Source organism: Mirounga leonina, unplaced genomic scaffold (assembly GCF_011800145.1).
Source record: "Mirounga leonina isolate KUSES-001 unplaced genomic scaffold, KU_Mleo_1.0 Mir_115, whole genome shotgun sequence".
NCBI lineage: Eukaryota > Metazoa > Chordata > Mammalia > Carnivora > Phocidae > Mirounga > Mirounga leonina.
Window position 1 is genome coordinate 9,823,413 of NW_023270268.1, and position 25,014 is coordinate 9,848,426.

Sequence of the window (25,014 nt, forward strand, 5' to 3'; positions counted from 1 at the left end):
ATAATTAACAAAAAATATATATATATTATTTATTTATTTGACAGAGAGAGACACAGAGAGAGAGAGAACACAAGCAGGGGGAGTGGGAGAGGGAGAAGCAGGCTTCCTGCTGAGCAGGGAGCCCAATGTGGGGCTCGATCCCAGAACCCCGGGATCATGACCTGAGCCGAAGGCAGACGCTTAACAGCTGAGCCACCCAGGTGCCCCAAAATATGTATTTTAAAACTAAATTTGGCTTCTAAGAAGTCTACATATCAAATTAAAATGAAGTAAAATTTTTGTACTGCTTTCTTCCCAAAGCAGAAATTAGAGAAAGAAAGAAAAGGGGTAAAACCTGGTTTTCACGAGGTCCATAATCAATGGCCCATATTCAACAAGACACATTACGAAGTCTTGATGCAGAAAAAAATTCAGTAAGTGAGGCAAAAGAACATCTCACTACATTTAAAACAACAGAAATAGCACAGCAATGTAAATGTACTCAATACCACAGAACTATATATACTTAGTGGTTAAAGTGGTTAAGTTTTATGTTACATGTATTTTACCACAATTTTTTTTTTTACATCCGAAGAGAAATAGGACAAACCACATTCTTGACGATAAGGTAATGCAACTTCGTTATTTTAACAAAGAAAAAAAAGGCAATAAAATCGCACCCACCTGAAAAAGTTTTAATCATCCATTAACAACCTGGATCAAGGACAAATTTAAAACGAGAACTAGGGACTATCAATAAAATAGCAACATTGGAAATGCTAACATGTCAAAACTAGTGAGATACAGCTAACACTAGAATGAGAGAACAATTAATAGCCTAAAACGTCTTAGTGACTACACAAAGGAACCAAAGCAAACGAAGTTACAAAAGCAACAATAAAAGGCTGGCACACAGAACTAAGGATAAAAACATTTCTTTTTCCTAAAAAATGAAGGCAAGGCAGTGTCTTAATTCATCTTTACCTTTCCTGTACCCAGCTAGGCCATAATAAGGGTTTCATAAATGTTAGCTGTAAAAGATGAGACCTAGATCTGAGAGAGTTAACATAAGCAATAAATTAAATATGTTAGCTGAATGTCATTAAGAATTCAAAGGAACTTCAGTTACCGTAATTCATTTTTCTTAATCAAATGTGTCATTCTATTATTAGTCTTCTCATTGAGTAGGCCTTCCATTTTCTACTAATATCCACTAACTCTCCTCAAATTTATTTACAGATGTATTCTTAACATCCCAACAGGTGCAACTGAAGAGGTGAATGTAAAAACTATATACAAGTGAAAGGAACAAAAATAGCTAAGAAACTCTTGAAAAAGATTACATTAGGGCAGGGGGCGGAGCAAGATGGCGGAGGAGTAGGAGACCTGGATTTCGTCTCCTCTCAGGAATTCAGCTGGATAGGGATCAAACCATTCTGAACACATACAAACTCAACAGGAGATCGAAGAAAAGAAGAGCAACAACTCTCTCATCAGAAAAGCGACCACTTTCTGGAAGGTAGGACGTGCGGAGAAGTGAATCCGAGGCGATATTCGGGAGGATAGACGGCGGGGCAGGGGCCTCTGTCGGCCGCTTCTGGCAAGTGATAGAGCCACGGAGCACAAAATCGGAACTTTTAAAAGTCTGCTCCGCCGAGGGACGTCGCTCTGGTGGCTAAGCGGGGGGTGGAACCCTCGGGGACAGTGTGGTCTCAGGACCCTCGGGGTCACAGAAAGACCGGGGGTGCCTGAGTGTGGCAGAGCTCCCAGGTAACGGAGCAGGGAAGCCGGCTGCAGAGGCGGAGCCCAGGCGCGGGCTCTCAGCTCGGGGTTGCCATAGACCGTGATCCGCGGCACAGTCGGACCACTGCTCCTCCAGCAGGGACCCAACAAGCGGCAGATCCGGGGAGACTCACCTTCCTTCCCCGGGAGGAGCCGCGCGGGAGTGCACCGCAAGGATCTGCTGGGTTTGGAGACTCCACACGGGGTCGGGTGCCAGAGATAGAGGCGCGCGGTCACAGGCCGGGCGAGCACGGGGTGCAGCCGGAGACCGGGGAGACGGGAGCAACTGACGGCTTTTCTCTGGGGGCTCACTGAGAAGTGGGGCCCCGAGTTCTGGGCTCCTCTGGGGCGGAGATTGGGAGGCCGCCATTTTCACTCTCCGCCTCCAAAGCTGTACGGAAAGCTCGCAGGGAACAAAAGCCCCGGAGAGCAAAGCCGAGCCGATTACTTAGCCGGGAGGGGGCAAGGGCGGGGCAATTCCGCCTCCGGCAGAGACAATTGGAAACCACGGCAACAGGCCCCTCCCCAGAAGATCAGCGAGAACAGCCAGCCAAGACCAAGTTTACCGATCAATGAGAACGGCAGAACTCCAGCGCTAGGGGAATACTGCACATAGAATTCACGGCTTTTTTACCATGATTCTTTAGTCTTTCAAAGTTAAAAAAACATTTTTGTTTTTCATTTTTAGAGTCATATTCTATCCCTTCATAGAGTAGTTACCCATATTTTTGGCTTATATATATAAGTTGTTCTCTCTTTAAAATTTTGAGATACTTTCTTCTAACAGATTAAAATATACCCTAAATCTCTAGTATATGCTGTTTTCTATTCCTCTGCCTGATCACATTCTCTCCCTTTTTTTTTTCTTTTTCTTCTTTCTTTTTTCAAACAACTTCTTATCAATTCCTTTTATAAAATTTTTTATAATTTCCATTTTTACAGTCATATTCCATCCCTTCATCATATCAACCCTTATTTTTGTACATATATAAGTTTTTCTTTCTTTAAAATTTTGGGAGGCACTTTCTTCTAAAAGACCAAAATACACCCCAAATCTAGTGTGTGGCACTGATCTATATACCATATAGATCATATTTGATCACATTCTGGTTTTTTTGTTGTTGTTGTTTTGTTTTGTTTGTTTTTGTTTTTATCTTTATCTTTTTCTTTTTTTTCTTTTTCTTTTTTCTCTCTTTCCCTTTCTTATCCCACTGCTTCAGGTCTTTTCTGATTTGTTTAGAGTATATTTTCTGGGGACGTGGTTACTCTGCTAGCATTTTGTTCTCTCATTAATCTATTCTCCTCTGCACAAAATGACAAGACGGAAAAAATCACCTCAACAAAAAGAACAAGAGGTAGTACCGACTGCCAGGGACCTACTCAATATGGACATTAGTACGATGTCAGATCTAGAGTTCAGAATCATCACTTTAAAGATACTAGCTGGGCTTGAAAAAAATATGGAAGTCATTAGAGAAACCCTTTCTGGAGAAGTAAAAGAGCTAAAATCCAACCAAGTAGAAATCAAAAAGGCTATTAATGAGGTGCAATCAAAAATGGGGGCGCTAAGTGCTAGAATAAATGAGGCAGAAGAGAGAATCAGTAATATAGAAGATGAAATGATGGAAAATAAAGAAGCTGAGAAAAAGAGAGATAAACAACTACTGGATCACGAGGGGAGAATTCGAGAGATAAGCGATACCATAAGACGAAACAACATTAGAATAATTGGGATCCCAGAAGAAGAAGAAAGAGAGAGAGGGCCAGAAGGTATAATGGAGCAAATTATAGCAGAGAACTTCCCTAATTTGGGGAAAGAAACAGGCATGAAAATCCAGGAAGCACAGAGAACCCCTCTCAAAATCAATAAAAATAGGTCAACGCCCCGACATCTAATAGTAAAACTTACGAGTCTCATAAACAAAGAGAAAATCCTGAAAGCAGCTCGGGAGAAGAGAGATGTAACCTACAAGGGTAGAAACATTAGATTGGCAACAGACCTATCCACAGAGACCTGGCAGGCCAGAAAGGACTGGCAAGATATATTCAGAGCACTAAATGAGAAAAATATGCAGCCAAGAATACTCTATCCAGCTAGGCTGTCATTGAAAATTGAAGGAGAGATAAAAAGCTTCCAGGACAAACAAAAACTAAAGGAATTTGCAAACACAAAACCAGCCCTACAGGAAATCTTGAAAGGGGTCCTCTAAGCAAAGAGAGAACCTAAAAGCAACATAGACCAGAAAGGAACACAGACAATATATGGTAACAGTCAATTTACAGGCAATACAATGGCACTAAATTCCTATGTTTCAATAGTTACCCTGAATGTAAATGGGCTAAATGCCCCAATCAAAAGACACAGGCTAACAGACTGGATTAAAAAACAAGACCCATCGATATGCTGTCTGCAAGAGACTCATTTTAGAACCAAAGACACCCCCAGATTGAAAGTGAGGGGGTGGAAAACCATTTACCATGCTAATGGACACCAAAAGAAAGCTGGGGTGGCAATCCTTATATCAGACAAATTAGATTTTAAACCAAAGACTGTAATAAGAGATGAGGAAGGACACTATATCATACTTAAAGGATCTATCCAACAAGAAGATCTAACAATTGTAAATATCTATGCCCCTAACATGGGAGCAGCCAATTATATAAGGCAATTAATAACAAAAGCAAAGAAACACATCAACAACAATACAATAATAGTGGGGGACTTTAACATCTCCCTCACTGTAATGGACAGATCATCTAAGCAAAAGATCAACAAGGAAATAAAGACTTTAAATGACACATTGGACCAAATGGACTTCACAACATATTCAGAACATTCCACCCCAAAGCAACGGAATACACATTCTTCTCTAGTGCCCATGGAACATTCTCCAGAATAGATCACATCCTAGGTCATAAATCAGGTCTCAACCGGTACCAAAAGACTGGGATCATTCCCTGCCTATTTTCAGACCACAATGCTTTGAAACTAGAACTCAATCACAAGAGGAAAGTCAGAAAGAACTCAAATACACGGAGGCTAAAGAGCATCCTACTGAAGAATGAATGGGTCAACCAGGAAATTAAAGAAGAATTAAAAAAATACATGGAAACCAATGAAAATGAAAACACAACTGTTCAAAATCTTTGGGATGCAGCAAAGGCAGTCCTAAGAGGAAAGTATATAGCAATACAAGCCTTCCTCAAGAAACAAGAAAGGTCTCAAGTACACAACCTAACCCTACACCTAAAGGAGCTGGAGAAAGAACAGCAAATAAAGCCTAAACCCAGCAGGAGAAGAGAAATAATATTAAGATCAGAGCAAAATCAATGAAATAGAAACTAAAAGAACAGTAGAACAGATCAACGAAACTAGGAGCTGGTTCTTTGAAAGAATTAACAAGATTGATAAACCCCTGGCCAGACTTATCAAAAAGAGAAATGACCCAAATCAACAAAATCATGAATGAAAGAGGAGAGATCACAACCAACACCAAAGAAATACAAACAATTATAAGAACATATTATGAGCAACTCTATGGCAGCAAATTAGATAACCTGGAAGAGATGGATGCATTCCTAGAGATGTATCAACTACCAAAACTGAACCAGGATGAAATAGAAAACCTGAACAGACCTATAACCACTAAGGAAATTGAAGCAGTCATCAAAAATCTCCCAACAAACAAAAGCCCAGGGCCAGATGGCTTCCCAGGGGAATTCTACCAAACATTTCAAGAAGAATTAATACCTATTCTTCTGAAACTGTTCCAAAAAATAGAAACGGAAGGAAAACTTCCAAACTCATTTTATGAGGCCAGTATTACCTTGATCCCAAAACCAGACAAAGACCCCATCAAAAAGGAGAATTACAGACCACTATCCCTGATGAACATGGATGCAAAAATTCTCACCAAAATACTAGCCAATAGGATCCAATAGTACATTAAAAGGATTATTCACCATGACCAAGTGGGATTTATCCCTGGGCTGCAAGGTTGGTTCAACATCCGCAAATCAATCAATGTGATACAATACATTAACAAAAGAAAGAACAAGAATCATATGATCCTCTCAATAGATGCAGAAAAAGCTTTTGACAAAGTACAGCATCCTTTCTTGATCAAAACTCTTCAGAGTATAGGGATAGAGGGTACATACCTCAATATCATAAAAGCCATCTATGAAAAACCTACAGCGAATATCATTCTCAATGGGGAAAAACTGAGAGCTTTCCCCCTAAGGTCAGGAACGCGGCAGGGATGTCCACTATCACCACTGCTATTCAACATAGTATTAGAAGTCCTAGCCACAGCAATCAGACAACAAAAAGAAATCAAAGGCATCCAAATTGGCAAAGAAGTCGTCAAACTCTCACTCTCTGCAGATGCTATGATACTTTATGTGGAAAACCCCAAAGACTCCACCCCAAAACTGCTAGAACTCATACAGGAATTCAGTCAAGTGGCAGGATATAAAATCAATGCACAGAAGTCAGTGGCATTCCTATACACCAACAACAAGACAGAAGAAAGAGAAATTAAGGAGTCGATCCCATTTACAATTGCACCCAAAACCATAAGATACCTAGGAATAAATCTAACCAAAGAGGGAAAGGATCTGTACTCAGAAAACTATAAAATACTCATGAACGAAATTGAGGAAGACACAAAGAAATGGAAAAATGTTCCATGCTCATGGATTGGAAGAACAAATATTGTGAAGATGTCAATGCTACCTAGAGCAATCTACACATTCCATGCAATCCCCATCAAAATACCATCCACTTTTTTCAAAGAAATGGAACAAATAATCCTAAAATTTGTATGGAACCAGAAAAGACCCCGCATAGCCAGAGGAATGTTGAAAAAGAAAAGAAAAGCCAGAGGCATCACAATTCCGGACTTCAAGCTCTATTACAAAGCTGTCATCATCAAGACAGCATGGTTCTGGCACAAAAACAGACACATAGATCAATGGAACAGAATAGAGAGCCCAGAAATGGACCCTCAACTCTATGGTCAACTCATCTTCGACAAAGCAGGAAAGAATATCCAATGGAACAAAGACAGTCTCTTCAACAAATGGTGTTGGGAAAATTGGATAGCCACATGCAGAAGAATGAAACTGGACCATTTCCTTACACCACACACAAAAATAGACTCCAAATGGTTGAAAGACCTCAATGTGAGACAGGAGTCCATCAAAATCCTAAAGGAGAACACAGGCAGCAACCTCTTTGACCTCAGCCGAAGCAACTTCTTCCTAGAAACATCGCCAAAGGCAAGGGAAGCAAGGGCAAAAATGAACTATTGGGACCTCATCAAGATAAAAAGCTTTTGCAAAGCAAAGGAAACAGTCAACAAAACCAAAAGACAACCGACAGAATGGGAGAAGATATTTGCAAATGACATATCAGATAAAGGGCTAGTATCCAAAATCTATAAAGAACTCATCAAACTCAACACCCAAAGAACAAAGAATCCAATCAAGAAATGGGCAGAAGACATGAACAGACATTTTTCCAAAGAAGACATCCAAATGGCCAACAGACACATGAAAAAGTGCTCAATATCGCTCAGCATCAGGGAAATCCAAATCAAAACCTCAATGAGATACCACCTCACACCAGTCAGAATGGCTAAAATTAACAAGTCAGGAAATGACAGATGTTGGCGGGGATGCGGAGAAAGGGGAACCCTCCTACACTGTTGGTGGGAATGCAAGCTGGTGCAGCCACTCTGGAAAACTGTATGGAGGTTCCTCAAAAAGTTGAAAATAGAGCTACCCTATGATCCAGCAATTGCACTACTGGGTATTTACCCCAAAGATACAAAAGTAGGGATCCGAAGGGGTACGTGCACCCCGATGTTTATAGCAGCAATGTCCACAATAGCCAAACTGTGGAAAGAGCCAAGATGTGCATCGACAGATGACTGGATAAAGAAGATGTGGTATATATATACAATGAAATATTATGCAGCCATCAAAAGGAATGAGATCTTGCCATTTGCAATGACGTGGATGGAACTGGAGGGTATTATGTTGAGTGAAATAAGTCAAACAGAGAAAGACATGTATCATATGACCTCACTGATATGAGGAATTCTTAATCTCAGGAAACAAACTGAGTGTTGTTGGAGTGGGGGGTGGGGTGGGAGGGATGGGGTGACTGGGTGATAGACACTGGGGAGGGTACATGCTCTGGTAAGCGCTGTGAATTGTGCAAGACTGTTGAATCTCAGATCTGTACCTCTGAAACAAATAATGCGATATATGTTAAGAAAAAAAAAAAAAGAAGAAGAAGAATGTAGTAGGAGGGGAAGAATGAAGCGGGGGAAATTGGAGGGGTCGACGAACCATGAGAGACAATGGACTCTGAAAAACAAACTGAGGGTTCTAGAGGGGAGGGGGGTGGGAGGATGGGTTAGCCTGGTGGTGGGTATTGAGGAGGGCACATTCTGCATGGAGCACTGGGTGTTATGCACAAACAATGAATCATGGAACACTTCATCTAGAACTAATGATGTAATGTATGGGGATTAACATAAGAATAAAAAAAATAAATAAATATTAAAAAAAAAAGATTACATTAGGGCACCTGGGTAGCTCAGTCAGTTGGCCATCTGCCTTTGGCTCAGGTCATGATCCCAGGGTCCTGGGATTGAGTCCCACACATCAGGTTCCCTGCTCAGCAGGGAGTCTGCTTCTCCCTCTCCCCCTCCCCACTTCTCGTGCTCTCTCTCTCTCAAATAAAATCTTAAAAAAAAAAGATTATGTTAGTAGGGGAAAACTCCCCATATACTTGAAAATTATTAAACAATAGAAAATATTCATTTGGATAGTATGGCACAAAGACAGATGATAGACCAACAGAAACAAATAGAGCCCAGGAAGAGACACTGATATGACAGGGGACACTGCAGAGCAGTGGAGAGAGGGTGACCTTCTCATTAAATAGCACTGGGAGAACAGCATACCCATATTACTTTTAAAAATAAAACTACCCATACATAGCACCACGCACACAAAACAATTGCAAATAAAGTTCTAAATAGAAAAAGGGAAAATAATAAAGCTTTTAGAAGAAAATGGAATAGACCATCTTAATGATGGTGGAAAACCAAAAAAAAAAAAAGATAAATAAATAAGTAAGGATTGTGATCCTATTAGTAATCACAAAAATGATTATTAAAACTATTATGAGAAAATAATTAATGCCCCCATGAAATTGACAAAAACTTAAAGTCTGACTATATCAAATGTGCAAGATGTGGGTTCAGGTGTACTCCCATACCCTACTGGTGGGAGTATAAACCGATACACATGTGTGTCTGTGTATACTGAGGTATATTCCAACTTAACACACAGTAGTATAAATGAACAACAGTTTTCACAATTAGCATGTATCAATCTTGACCTAACATTAGAGCAAAAGAATTAAGTCTCCACAGGATTTGGTGCCATTTATTTATATGAAGTTTAACCTTAAGAACCAGTCAATGAGGGGCGCCTGGGTGGCTCAGATGGTTAAGCGTCTGCCTTCGGCTCAGGTCATGATCCCGGGGTCCTGGGATCGAGTCCCACATCGGGCTCCCGGCTCAGCGGGGAGCCTGCTTCTCCCTCTGACCCTCTCCCCTCTCATGCTGTTTCTCTCTTGCTGGCTCTCTAAAAAATAAATAAAATCTTTAAAAAAAAAAAAAAAAAAAAAAACAGTCAATGAAATATCTAGCAATACAGGGGCACCTGGGTAGCTCAGTTGGTTAAGCGTCCCAACTCTTGATTTTGGCTCAGGTCATGATCTCAGGGCTGAGATCGAGCCCCACATCAGGCTGGGTGTAGAGCCTGCTTAAGATTCTCTCTCTCCATCTCCCTCTGTCCCTCCCTCTCAAAAAGGAAAGGGGAAAAGGGAAAAGGAAAAGGAAGGGCAGAAAAGAAATATCTAGCAAACAAAGATGGAAACACGATAAAGAAAAACTTGGGAATGTTTATCACAAAGTCAGAATAATAGCTACTCCTTGAAAGAAAAAGTAAGCTGCAATCCAAGAGGGACAGAGAAGAATTCTCTAAGCCACCAGCCTTTTTTTTTCCCCCAAGAGAGTGGGTGTATCAAAGTGTGTGCTTTTAACCATACATATAAGCATACACATAAATTTCACATGCTCTTTTATGACGTAAATTTCAAAAAAGAACCTACATTCAGAAATACCAGTAGGTGCTGGGAAAACAGTTTTCCTACCTGGAAAAAAGTTTTTAATTGTTGAAAATAGGAGGCTTAAAAATTATTTACCCTCAACTATGTCCTAAAGACATTAGACCTATATGTTAAAGAACTGCTACAATTGAGTTATTTTTATAAAAACAGAAACCCTTTTTTAGGGGGAATATAATCATCCCTTAATTTATCTGTCTTACAGAGACAATGTTAGAGTTCAGGCTGCCCCCACTATCCAAAAGTACCATGTTTCTGTGAAACCTTTCCTAAGCCCCAGTGGTGTAAAGTGAAGAGCAATTACATAAATAGACAAGATTTTGAGCATTCCCAGACCCCAAAAATAACCTCTCTCAGGCTTCTCTGATACCTTAGGACACATCTTGTTAACGGACGCAGAAAATACATCAAGACAAAGCTCAGGTGCTCAACAACACGGTTCAAAGCCATAGTGGCTTGATGCTGAGATGCTGAGTGTAGTTCCGGGGAAAGGAAGGACCATGGTGGGGCTGCTCTCCCTGCCTTGCAGGGCCGGGGGAAGCCTGCTGTGTAACAACTCGTTGCAAAACAAACCCTGAATGCTATTTTTGCTTTTTGCTTTTTTTCGTAGAAGCAGAAATCCTCTTTCCATTTCTTTCAATTAGAGAAAACAAGTGCTAGCATGGGTCTTTCGTAAAAGTGAAGTGGTGTAACGTGAACTTTTGAAAAGCAAGGGACACAGGCATGTGCTGTCCAAGCACATATCTAACTGCTTTTCAGATATTTTCATAAATTAGAGAGTCCTGGACTTCCTTCCCTCTTCATGAAAAATACACAAGACCTGTTATACATACCAAGACATTGAAAGGTACGTGTGCTACTAAAATACAAAATGTCATTATAAATATTAACAATAATTATTTAATAACAATATACATGGATATCAGACATTCTTCTTCATATTACATATAGAGTGATAAACACAGGGAGGGGTGGGGAGAAGATATTCAATAAAGGATATAACCCCATGGACTAGAACTAATCATCTTTTACTACACATTAATCTAACTTTTAAAAATTAAAATACAAAGTTTTTAAAATTTCTTCACACTATTAAGAAAGTTTCTAGAAGACTCCTTTCTCCCTTGAGTTCCCATATTTTGTTCTTTCATATTTATACACAACATACTCCACTTCGTTGCAAGAGGTGGGATCAGTGTGTGAAGAGAATATTCACCTTCTTCATCTGTGTGCCCCCAAGTGTGCCTAGCTTGAGGCCTTAAACAATAAACTAAAGCATGTCTTGTGACTACAGATAAACATGACTTAATTCTTGTATTATTGATAAAGTACAATTTACCCGCTTTATTCATATCCCATAACGAGGGCTGACAATGCATTCAACCCTACAGGCTGGGAGTGTTCAAACTTCACTTCTGGCTCACTAGGGGTAAAATCTCACAGAGCTCTTCTCCACTTGCAACATCATTCCATTTCCATACAATGCAGCAAGTAATGAACTCAAAAGGAAGATGTTTATTGTGACATATTTTTTCATTCCTTAAGGAATGTTTTTCACCTATGGCTTTGCCTTGGGTGAAACGATGTCAAATGGTTTAAAGAAACAGAAATTGCGAACCTTTTAGGTCAGCTACTAAATCCTTTACATTGTAACACACAGGAGCTACACATCCTGGTTGCTTGGTTGGTTGGCCGGCTGGCTGGTTTTCAGCCATTAACAATGGCATGAGAAGGACAGTGAATAAATTAAAAAAAAAAAAAAAAAATCACATAATAAACACTACTTAATATTAAAATCAATGGATACTAGTGGGAGCTTCCTGTTTCTGAACTGCAAAATGGCAACCTGACAAGATAATCATGGGGCTTTTGAGGCTCACAGAAAATTCCCTGCATACACCTTGCTTATGAAACTGGTGTATCAGTAAGTTTAAAAGCAGGGGAGGACTAAGAATATGTTAGTAAAAAAGCTACTTATGATGTTTGTGCTTGCTATCATCTTTTAAAAGGCAAGACATTTTTGAAAGTGAAGGACAAAGCTAGTTCATTTTTACACGTGCTCCGCTGTAGGTCACTTGCTCACAGTGGCTTGTCGGGATTATTTAAATTCAAGAGCAATACTTGGTTGACAGGCTCCTCACTGCTGCAGGCTACAATCCGCACACAGTGCCTGAAGGGTTATTACAATTGCGGGTGTCTACAGAGGACAACAAAGGAGCCTTACCCCTTCCCGAAGGCACCTCATTAGCACCGTGTATGCAGCCAAGGGGACAGCCCAGCATTCTCTAGGGTTCTTCTTTTTTTCTTCCTAAAATGAAGTGGAAGGAAAGGCCGTGAAGCTAACAGCACAAAAGATATTAACCCGTTCAAGAAAAAGGCAGTTTCAAATACACAAACTATCTAAAACTTCTTAATATTCTATTTAAAATATTACAGATTACCTGACAGTTCTGCCCTCATTAGGGGGTCTTTTACTACATTGTACATACAAGGTATTTCTCTTTCTCATCATATTCTATGTGATGTTCATCAGACCCCTTCATCAGAAACCAGACGAAAAGAAGTGAGAAATGACAATATGATCCAGTTGGTAGAGAAACTACTCTGTTGATAATTGTAGATGATAATACAGTTATTCCTACCTAAAAGTTATTACACTATCTGAAACGATTTGAAGGCATGGAATACACAGTTCTGAGGAATATTCAGGATGACCCATAAGTACAAGTAAAAGAGAGTATGTTACCTAATAAGACAATGTGTTAAAAAAAAAAAATAAGCAAATGTGATTAGCAGGTCCACTAATTTTAATGATATCGGCAATGATTCTCTCACGAACCAAATTAGGGTAATAACCACTAAAAGCCTCCTGCAGTGTATCAAATAAAATCAAAATATAAATCAGGTACCACAGAGAAAGGTGGGAAAAATTAATCTCTTTAAAGCAAAAGAAATTAGTTACTGTTAAGAGAAAATATTTAAGATTGTCCAAATTTTAGAACTGGTACCTTACTGATCCAAATGTTTTTTATACTTACGATGAGACTTACGACCCATTAAAACCATATCCTCACTTTTTTTCTTTCTGTTTTTGGGGGTTTTTTTGTTTTTTTTTTTTTCAAATCCTCACTTAATCACAAAATTCCACACAGCTGGGGTGCTTGGGTGGCTCAGTCAGTTAAGCATCTGACTCCATCAGGTCATGATCTCAGGGTCCTGGGATCGAGCCCCACATGCTCCCTGCTCAGCAGGGAGTCTGCTTCTCCCTCTGCTCCCCCATGCTCTCGTGTGCACACACTCTCTCTCAAATAAATACATAAAATCTTTTTTAAAAAATTTCAGTCATAATCGAGACATTATCATCCCAAGCTGCTGCTCCAGCTTAAAAATCACTAATTCAGCACCCAATTTAACTTCCAAACACAATTTTCCTCCTTTCCAGCTCACTTATTCAAAACATCTACCACAATCTTTTTTTTTTTTTAAGATTTTATTTATTTATTTGACAGAGAGAGAGAGCAAGAGCAGGAACACAAGCAGGGGGAGTGGGAGAGGGAAAAGCAGGCTTCCCGCTGAGCAGGGAGCCTGATGCGGGGCTTGATCCCAGGACCCTGGGATCATGACCCAAGCCGAAGGCAGAGGCTTAACGACTGAGCCACCCAGGCGCCTGATCTACCACAATCTGTCTGTAATGTATCACCTACCCTCCCTCCCGGCCACTTAGATGCCGTGGTCTACCATTCAATCACTCCTGCCAAAAGCCTGAACACCTCACCCTCCAATATGCCCTTTTCCCCTCTCTGGGGAAACCAACCCTGGAGGGAGCCAGTGGCTTGTCTTCTCCAGGTCTGTGCTCAGGCACCTAGAACACAGAGAGTCCATGAATGACTTAGGCTTTGAAAGCCCAGGGACCTTCAATATCACTCTGCAGCCTCCCATTCGTTCCTCTCTCTGACCAATTCCTTCTTTGAAAGGACGACTTCACACCTGGGATCCTCCCACCACTGCACCTGCTTTCCTCCTCCTCAGAGATCATGGAAGTGGTGAGAAAGGAGCTCCCAGTGTTCCTACCCCTGAAGCTGTCTGCTACTTACACCCAGTGGTTATACCAGGAGAGGATCCTCTACCATTCCATGTGGGCTCAGGATCCCATTCATATCTTGCCTCCTTCAGGGTCATTAGGTTATGGACTATCCCATACCACTCCTAAATTTTCAAAGTCCTGTCCACCGGGTCCTTTCCATTTCTGCTAGAATAGGCTAACTGTCCCCATCTTTCAAACAGGGCCCCCTGCAGCCCCCAGCACCCCCCCCCCCAACTTTTCACAACCATTCTCATTTCACATTGCCTTTCCCAACTTCCTCACCTCCTGCTAAAGCCTCAGCACACTCATACTGCACAGAGCCAGGAAAAGGCTCTCCGAAGGGGTCTGAACAGAGAAAACGCAAACATCTGCTGGGGGGAGGGTGTGAAATCACTGCAAGCAGGAGGAACAGTAAGTGCAAAGGCGTTGAGGCAGGAATATGGCATGGCGGGTTCAAAGAGCTGTGAGGAGGTCAATGTGGCGGGAAGAGGAAGACAGCAGGACAGCAGTGAGAGCTGAGGTCACACAGGCACTGGGAAGGCAGCCCCCAGTGGCCACCACAGCAAACGGTGGGATTTGGTGGTGCCAACAAGCAAGACAAGAAGCACTGGAGGGCTCTGAGGAAGGACGCCGTACTCTCTCATGTGTTTTTAACAGGCTCACTCTGGCTAATGTCTGGAAAATAGACTGTAATGGACACAAGAATAAAGCAAGGACACCATCTAAGAGTTCTTACAACAGTCCAGGTGAAAGATCATTAATGGCTGGGAAAAAAAAAAAAAAAAAAAAAATGACAAAATAGGAATACCTGGGCTCAAGGTGGGAGGTATCCTTGATAAAAGAAAAAAATACATAAACCATAAATGTATTGCCTCCTAATGTTCTCTGCAGAATCTACTCTGGTCTTCCATCCTCAAGCTTGTCACCTTGGGCTGCTCCCAGACAGCCAACAGGACAGGGCTTAGGTCTCTGTATTATACACTCTCGCTTCAGGTTAGTCTATGTCAGCATTGACCTGAGATTTTAAGGTTCACGTGTATTTAAAATGACAATTCCACAAAAGCCCTCATCTCATGAAAAGGTATTGATTTTTATGGATGCAGGGACATAACTTCCTTTTCTAGTTTGCTATCCTAAGTTGTAGTCAAATGCCACAGAATCATCCCTTTATGAAAATAGCCTTAGCTTATATCCAATTAAAACACGTACCAAAGAAAATGATTCTCTAGACCTACTTTTCGAAGCAAATAGAAATAGGATTCTGTATGATTCCATTTATAAAATTCTAGAAAATGCAAACTAGTCTATATGACAGAAAGCAAATCAGCTGTTGCCTGGGAGCAGGAAGAGGGACAGGAGGGAGGGATTACAAGGGTGTGGAGAAACTTTTAGAGGTGATGGATATGTTCATTATCTGAACTGTGGTGATGGTTTCACAGGTGTATACATATATCAAAATTGATCAAATTGTAATCTTTAAACATGTGCAGTTGATTGCATGCCACTTACATGAGTAGACTCTCAACCCTGATCAGATGGCAGACTAGGTACCTGACCCCTCTTCTAATAAAAGCAACACCTTGTATTCTACATTCTTACAATGTATCAGAGATGTGACAGGAAAACAAAGAATCAAACCAAAAATTAGATAATCGCAAGCGTGAGAGCTCAACTGAGCACTGAGCTTTCTTTTACTCTAAGGGCCTGCAAAACTTGGTCAGTCTGAGCTTTGATGTCAAGGCCCCACTCAAGGTAAAGTAAAACTGCCTTTCACCAAACTTGGCACAGGTGAGGAGAGACAAGAGGGAGAGAGGAAGGGAGGTGGGAGCCCTAAGTACTGATTAAGAAATATATTCATTAATTAAGAAATAACTCCAGTGTATGTATTTCCATAGGCTATGCCTGGTTGGCTCAGTCAGTCCATAGGCTATTCTTAAAAGTGTACAACTACTAGGGCACCTGGGTGGCTTATTTGATTAAGCGTCTGCCTTCAGGTCAGGTCATGATCTCAGGGCTGTGGGATGGAGCCCTGTGTCAGGCTCCATGCTCAGTGGGGGGTCTGCTTGTCCCTCTCCCTTTGCTCCTCCCCCTGCTAATGCTCTCTCTCCCTCAAGTAATTTTCTTTTATTTGAGAGAGAGAGAGAGAGAGTGAGCACAAGCAAGGGGGAGGAGGGAGAGGGAGAAGCAGACTCCCTGCTGATCAGGGAGCCCAATGAGGAACTCGGTCTCAGGACCCCAGGATCACAACTTAACCGACTTACCCGACTGAGCCACCCAGGCGCCCCTAAATAAATTTAAGGAGTGTATAACTATTAAGAGAAAAAAAGCAAGTTGTCCTAATTGGACATAAAAATGAATCAAAATAAGAATCTACATGTCTGTTTGCTCATACATACAAAAGTAACTTTGTTAATACAAGTAGGGATGTGATTAGACTGGGGAATGAGGCTTATAGGGAACAAAAATAGGAAAGCCACTTTCCCTATATACCTTTTTTTTTTTTAAGATTTTATTTATTTATTTGACAGAGAGAGACAGACACAGAGAGAGCACAAGCAGGGGGAACAGCAGAGGGAGAGGGAGAAGCAGTCTCTCCACTGAGCAGGGAGCCCAATGCGGGGCTCGATCCCAGGACTCTAAAATCGTGACCTGAGCTGAAGGCAGACACTTAACGACTGAGCCACCCAGGCGCCCCCCATATACTTTTGACTTCCTAGTTTTCTAGCTTCATGAATGTGTTGTCTCATCAAAATATAAAATTACCTAAGAATAAATTCAACCAAAGATAGATGTACAAAAGTTTTATGAATAGAATGAACTAACTTAAATGAAAGTATTTCTAAAAATAGAAATATATAGAAGTGCCATTTTTATGCACTGGAAGACAAAATACCATCAACATACCAATACTTTCCTGACACATGGGTTCAGTACAATTCCAAATATGCAGAAGACTCAAAATTATCAAGGTAACAGTACTTCCCAAATTGATCTGCATAGTCAATGCAATTTCTTTAAATGATTTGCAGAACTGAACAAGCTGATTCCAACGTGCAAAGGGCCAAGAACAGCCAAAACATTTATGAAAAAAAAAAAAAGGAGGAGGACAGATTTGTTGTACCAGCTACCACTAATTATGCAGCTAAATGATTTTAAATAATGATGTTTTATAATAATTATGGTAGAAAGTCAGTTTAATTTAGATACTAAAGATACTCAGGTTATACAACATTTGAGCAAGATCTAGGACACGTTCATAAATACAGTGAGAGAACTTCCTAATCAACTACAACTTACCAGTACTTCTTTAAAACTCAGTATCACCAATGTTTATAGCAGCAATGTCCACAACAGCCAAACTATGGAAAGAGCCCAGACATCCACTGACAGATGAATGGATAAAGAACATGTGGTATACATATACAATGGAATATTACTCAGCCATCAGATAGGATGAATACCTACCACTTACATCAACATGGATGGAACTGGAGGGTATTAAGCAAGCAGTCAGTCAGAGAAAGATAAAAACCATATGTTTTCACTCGTACACGGAATTTAAGAAACAAAACAGATGAACGTAAAGGAAGGGAAGGAAAAATAAGATGAAAATTGAGAGGGAGGCAAACCATAAGAGATGCTGAACCCTAGGAAACAAACAGGGTTGCTGGAGGGGAGGTGGGTGGAGGGATGGGGATAATTGGTGATGGGCATTAAGGAGGGCACCTGATGTAATGAGCACTGGATGTTATACGCAACGGATGAATCACTAAATTCTACCTCTGAAACTAATAAAAAAAAAACCTCAGTATCAAATGAATAACTCATAATTTATCATTATCAATTCAATAATATTCAGAAAAAACACAAAAGAAATACTAATTTTTTGTTGAATTCAATAGCACTTCAATATTGTAACTTAAGAAATAAGTCAAATTCTGTAGTCACAAACTCTCATGGCCATGTTAAGAGCTCTATTTGCACAAAGTAGTGTTTTTAACTGAAAGGAAGCTTTTATACACAAAGAACCAATGGCCTCCTCTTGAAGGAGTCAAAGATGGTAGCAATCTAGAAAGTAGTTTGGGGGACTTTTGGTCAATTGGTTTTTTTTTTTTTTTTTTTTTTTAAGATTTTATTTATTTATTTGAGAGAGAGAGAGTACGAGAGGGAAGAGGGTCAGAGGGAGAAGCAGACCCCCGCTGAGCAGGGAGCCTGATGCGGGACTCGATCCCGGGACTCCAGGATCATGACCTGAGCCGAAGGCAGTCGCTTAACCAACTGAGCCACCCAGGCGCCCCGGTCAATTGGTTTTTAAATATGGCTTGAGAATTTCCTATACTTCCTAGGAGGCAATGGGAGAGAGGGAACATGACAGACAGACAAGGATAGGGACAGACATAAAGACACTGATAAACTTAATATTTCAGAGGTAAACTTTCCCCAAGGTTCCTTAGGTATGCTCTAAGAGGCAAAGTCAAAACAACTTTTATAGGATATTAACACTTGTCAGCCAGGATTTGTCAGAACAGGTCAAAGAGCAATAGAGTTAATCAGATGGTCTCACCTGGGTGGCTACAAGGTAGATCAGCTCCCCAAGGGTTGGTAAGAGGCACTGTTTTAATTTACTGTTTCTGAAGTTTTCCCTAATTAATTCAGTTAAGATAGTAACTGCCTGAAAAGGAAAAAAAGGTATATTAGTTCATATATATCTCTCAGTTCTTTTGCCTATATATAAAAGAAAAGACACTCTATAAAATTCACCCTCCATTTTTAAAGCCTAATTTCCAAATTATTTTCAAAATATGGGTCTTAATCCTGAAAAAAAAAAAAGGTAACTGTCCCAGATGAAGGTAAAAATATATCCAGTGAAAGAAATGCACATACATATATCACTTGTCAGTTACCACACACTTTCACTGTATTGCTGATCTGATGAGGCAACTGCTGCTCCATCTCTAAAGACAGGAAATGAAGGATGAAAGACAAACAGCGGGTCTCTGTCCAGTTCACTCAGATAGCCAGGATCCGAGCACAGATTTCACCATGCCAGAGCCTACTATCCTCCAGCACACCCCAGTTTGAAAATTTCTTACACTACATGAAACTTTTAAATGATTCCTCTAAAATTTTGAGAGTAGGAAATATACCGAAGTTTCAATATAATCCACTTTGAAATTCATCAGGATATTTTATCAGATCCAGTTAATTTCCTGAGAGTCATGCTAAGAAAATACATACACTCATCACCAGAATTCATATACCAGAATGCAAGTTAATCAAATCACAGTGTGACCATAAAGTAGAATAAAATGGGTTCAGAATGATACATATAGAATGGCCCCATTCTGAGATGGAAAAAATGTATATAAAGTAGTGTGGTAGCACTGCTCTAAAACAGTGTGATTCCAAAATGTTCAGTAACTCATACAAAAGTAAAAAGAAAATGAAAAACAGAAGAAACAAACTGCTCTAAAACAGATAAAACGGTTTCTTACTGTCAACAAAGATTTAAGTACAGAAACTGAGAATAACAGGGCGCCTGGATGGCTCAGTCGGTTAAGTGTCTGCCTTCAGCTCAGGTCATGATCTCGGGGTCCTGGGACTGAGTCTTGCATCAGGCTCTTAACTCAGCAAGGAGCCTGCTTCCCCCTCTCCCTGTGACTCCCCCCTGCTTGAGCTCTTTGTCAAATAATATAAATAAAATCTTGAAGAAGGAAGGAAGGAAGGAAACAAAAGAAAAGAAAAGAAACAAAAGAAAAGAAAACTGAGAGTAAACATTTAAAAACTTCCAGAGCCATCTAACACTGTCACAACATCCAAGCATGTGATCATGGGCCTCCCTCTGTAAACAAGAGTAGACGGGTTGGACCTGCATGTGGGGCTGCTGCACAACAGCCATGCACTAGAGGAACACTTGTTGATGTGGTATTTTTTTTAAACAGCTTTATTAAGTTATAACTGACACAGAATAAACTGCATATATTTAAAGTGTACCACTGGGTACGTTTGACATACATACGCATCTTTGAAATCATCATCACAGTCAAGATAACAACACCTCCACATGTTACTTCAAGTTCCCTTGGTAATCTCTCCATCTCACTCCCTTTCATTCTTTCCCCAGACAGCCATTGATTTACTTTGTCATTAATTCATATTTTATGTAAATGGGATCATGCCCTATGTATTCTTTTTGGTCTGCTCTGTTCACTTAGCATAATGCATTTGAGAGTCACCCATGTTGCAGCATATATCAATAGTTTGTTCTTTTTATTGCTGAGTCGTATTCCCCTGAATGGATATACCAAAATGTGTAACCCCCACCACTCACTGCCTCACACACAATGAGTGTGAAGGAAAGGGAAACATATAAATCACATTAGCCCTTGCAGCAGGTCACTTCTCCTACAGTCTTCCTTTTCCTTGACCTTTACTGATCATCCACTAGCATTACATGAACCATCTGAAATTAACAGCATTCAGACTTTTTTTTTTGTAACCTACAAACACAGAAATTTGTCACCAGCACTCCTACTCCAAAAGAACAGCTAAAGGAAGTATTCCAAAGAGGAACTAAATGATAAAGAACCTTAGAATTAACAGGAAGGAAACAAGAACATGAGAAGAATATAGGTAAATATAACAGGTTTTCCTTCTCCTTTTAGGTTTCCTAAACTATGTTTGATGGTTGAAACAAATATTATAATAATGTCTGATTTGGTTCTAAATGAATTTAGAGGACATATTTAAGACAATTATATAAAAATGAGGGAAATTAAAAGGTTGAAAAGGAAGGTAAGTTTTCTATACTTCACTTGAACTAATAAAATGATAGGTTATGTAAAATTATACACATATGTATGTTATGTATATATATAATATCTAGGACCAGTAAAAATCTATACAAATACACTCTAAAATACTATAAAAAATCAAAATGTTCAGTAACTCATACAAAAGTGAAAAGAAAATGAAAAACAGCAAGAAGAAACAAAATGGTAGACTTAATAGCAAATATATGATTATATTAAATGTAATAGTCTAAATACAACAATTAAAAGACAGAGTTCATTTAAAAATATGACCCAACTTTATGCTATCTACAAGAAACTCAAAGATAGTGATATAGGCAGATTGAAAGTAATATATAACATATATACATGTATGTACATACATATACATGTATATATGTGTGTAGGTATGTATACACACATGAATGTATATACATATACATGTATATATGCATATATATACATGCATTCATGTATGTGTGTGTGTATATATATATGGCATTAAAGCAAAACAGGAATGTATATGTTAATATCACATAACATAGATTTCAGAGCAAAGAAAATTACATAATAATAAAAGGGTCAATCCACCAATAAAATATACCAATCATAAATGTGCATGCATCATTAACAAAACAGCTGTAAAATATGTGAACCAAAAACTGACAAAGTTATAAAAAGAAACAAACCCTCAGTTATAGTTGCAGACTTCAACACCCTTCTCTCAATAACTGATAAAACAAGTAGGCAGAAAATGAGCAGACATCAAAAGGACCTAACTCTACACACACAAATTTGGCAACTTAGACAAAATGGACCAACCCCTTAGAAAACACAAACTATCACAACCCACCCAATATGAAATAGAAAATTATTTGCAGATGACATGATTGTCTTCACAGAATATACCAAAGAATCTACAGAAACAAACTACTATAACTTATAAGTGAGTCTGGCAAGGTGACAGGATAAAATATCAGCATTCAAAAACTAACTGTATTTCTTCATATAAGTAATGAACACATGGAAACTTAAATTAAAAATGCCATTTACAATCACTGCAAATATTAAATACTTACATATAAGTCTAACAAAACATGTATAGGATCTATATGCTTAAACTACACAATATTCTTTAAAAGAAATCAAAGAAGATCTTAATAAATGGAGAGATGACTGTGTGTGTATTGTATTTTCTGTAATTATGACCTTTCTGACTGGGGAGAGACTGACCCTCCTCCCAAGGCTAGCCAATTCTTAGAGAAAGCAAAGGCTCAGATTAACTATGTCTTTGATAGGCAAACTTGCCAATCCGGACCCTGACACTCCTCTATCTGGCCCATACACCCCAGGAGGCACTATTCTTCTGCCTTCATCATCCCAGGGCCAGTTACCACCCAATTAGAGACTATCCCTATAGCCCAAACACTGCTGAAGTTACTCAAACAACCCAATCCTAAACTGTTCACCCCTCCTTTGCCTTTCCTGTGGAAACCCCAATAAAGGCCATGGCTTTAAGCATTTCCCTTGCTGCCATCTTCTGCCTCCTAATCACTGTAGTATTTTTCCATGTGGCCCTGTGTGGCATGCCACACCTGTCCCTAAGGACCTGTGAATATAATAAACTTTATTTTCCTGAGCCTCTCCTCTGTCTCTTTTGGTGGCCAGTCCTGACTGACCATCTTATAAACAAATACAAAACAAGAGATATACTATGTGCATAGATAGAAAAACATAGTAAAGATGTCAATTTTCCCCAATCTGATAGCCCAGTTTAATGCAATTCCTACCAAAATCCCAGCAAAAATTTTTGTATCAACAAGATTATTCTAAAATTTATGTGGAGAACACCTGGGTGGCTCAGTCAGTTGGGCATCTGCTTTCTGCTCAGGTCATGATCCCAGGGTCCTGGGATCGAGTCCTGTCGGGCACCCTGCTCAGCAGGGAGTCTGCTTCTCCCTCAACCCCTCCCCCCAGCTTGTGATCTCTCTCTCACATACACTACCTCTCTCTCTCTCTCAAATAAATAAAATCTTTAAAAAAAAATAAAATTTATGTGGAAAGGCAAAAGAATTAGAATAGCCGAAACAGTTCTGAAAAGAAAAGGGGGGTTGAAATTATTTTACCTGATTTCAACACTTATTACATAGATAATGTAATCAAAACCATGTGGCACTGCCAAAGAGATGGACATATCGATCAATAGAACAAAGAATCCAAAAATAGCTCTACAAAAGTATGGCCTAGTGATTTCTGACAAAGGTGCAAAGGCAATCCAATGGAGGAAAGTCAGCCTTTTCAACAAATGATGCTGGAGCAACCGGCTATCCAAAGGACAGAGGAAAAAAGTAAGCCTCTACCCAAGTCTAACACTTTATACAAAATACTAACTTAAAATGGACCATGGACTTAAATGTTTAATATGAAAAATGAAACTATAAAACTGGGGGGAGGGGGATGGGATAAAGTCTTCAGGATCTAGATAAAAAAGTAGACTTGACACCAAAAGCACAGAGACATTATATCAAAGAAGATGTGCAGTTGGCAAATAAGCACATGAAAACATGTTCAATGTGATTAGCAATTAGGGAAACACAAATTAAAACCATAATGAGATATCACCACACACTTATCAGAATGGCAAAAATACAAAATAGTGACACCACCAATTTCCACCGAGGATGGAAAGAAACTAGACCACTCATACATTGCTGGTAGGATACAAAATGGTACAGACACTCTGGAAAATAGTGTAGCAGTTTCTGGGGGGGGGGGGGGGACACTAAACATGTGATTACCCAGCAAACTCCCCTGAGCATATATCCCAGAGAAACTGTGATTTGGTGGTAAGTATACTCTTTACCTAACCCCAGATCTTAGGAACTTATCCCAGGGGCACCTGGGTGGCTCAGTCGTTGGGCGTCTGCCTTCAGCTCAGGTCATGATCCCGGGGTCCTGGGATCGAGCCCCGCATCTGGCTCCCTGCTCAGTGGGAGGCCTGCTTCTCCCTCTCCCACTCCCCCTGCTTGTACTCCCTCTCTCGTTGTCTCTCTGTCAAATAAATGGATAAAATCTTTAAAAAAAAAAAAAAAAAAAAAGGAACTTATCCCAGAGAAATGAAGACTTTCATTCACATAAAAACCTGCACATCAATGTTTATAGCAGCCTTATAAATGGTTAAATAAACTGTGGTACAACTGATAACATGGAACACCATTCATCAATAAAAAGGAACTACTGACACATGCAACAACCTGGATGAATCTCCAAAGAATTACGCTAAATATTAAAAGTTAGTCCCAACAGGTTACATACCATATGATTGAATTTATGCAACATTCTTGAAATTACACAAGTATAGAAATGAAGAGTAAATTAGTGGTTGCCAGTGGTTGGGGTGGGGGTGGGACATGTGCTAGAGCAAATGCATGTGGTTATAAAACAGCAATATGAGGGATCCCTAGGGATGAAACTGTTCTGTTCTTTTTTTTTTTTTTTTTAGAAGAGTCATTTCTTTTTTTCTTTTTAAGATTGTATTTATTTATTTGACAGAGAGAGACAGCGAGAGCAGGAACACAAGCAGGGGGAGCGGGAGAGGGAGAAGCGGGCTTCCCGCTGAGCAGGGAGCCCAATGCGGGACTCGATCCCAGGACCCTGGGACCATGACCTGAGCCGAAGGCAGACGCTTAACAACTAAGCCACCCAGGCGCCCCTAAACTGTTCTGTTTCTTAACTGTTTTAATGCCAATATCCTGGTTGTAACATTGTACCATAATTGTCCAGGATGTTACCATTGTGAAAAACTGGATGGAGCATAAGCATACATACATATCTTCTCTGTATTATTTTTTACAACTGCATATGATCTACAATTATCTCAAAATAAAAGGTTAAATTTGTTTAAAAAGTCAACCTCATACTAAATTTGAAACCTAGATCCCACTTTCTGCTTCACAAAGTTAGTGTCAGGGATTTATAACATTTCTCCATTTTATAATCCACTGCCATTTTGTATCAGTGAGCATCACTTGAAATTAAAAACATTTCAATGCTGCAGATCCTTAAAGAGATAAAACTGTCTGGACTGCCTGCAGTGTAAAAGAAATTGCTTTGGAGCTTAGTGTCTTATAAATAGACACACATCATAGAATCTATACTGGTAATGG

General features: G+C 39.7%; 1 protein-coding gene across 1 annotated transcript in view; it reads right to left on the reverse strand.

Annotated features, from left to right (window-relative positions):
- The window catches only part of ULK4 (unc-51 like kinase 4), a 580,245-nt gene that overhangs the window by 470,802 nt on the left and 84,429 nt on the right, over positions 1-25,014 (reverse strand). Inside the window, exons 18-19 of the mRNA XM_034992636.1 lie at positions 18,622-18,729; positions 12,198-12,281 (exon numbers count right to left, since the gene is read on the reverse strand). Coding sequence (XP_034848527.1) covers positions 12,198-12,281; positions 18,622-18,729 — 192 coding nt within the window. The remainder of the gene's footprint in view (positions 1-12,197; positions 12,282-18,621; positions 18,730-25,014) is intronic.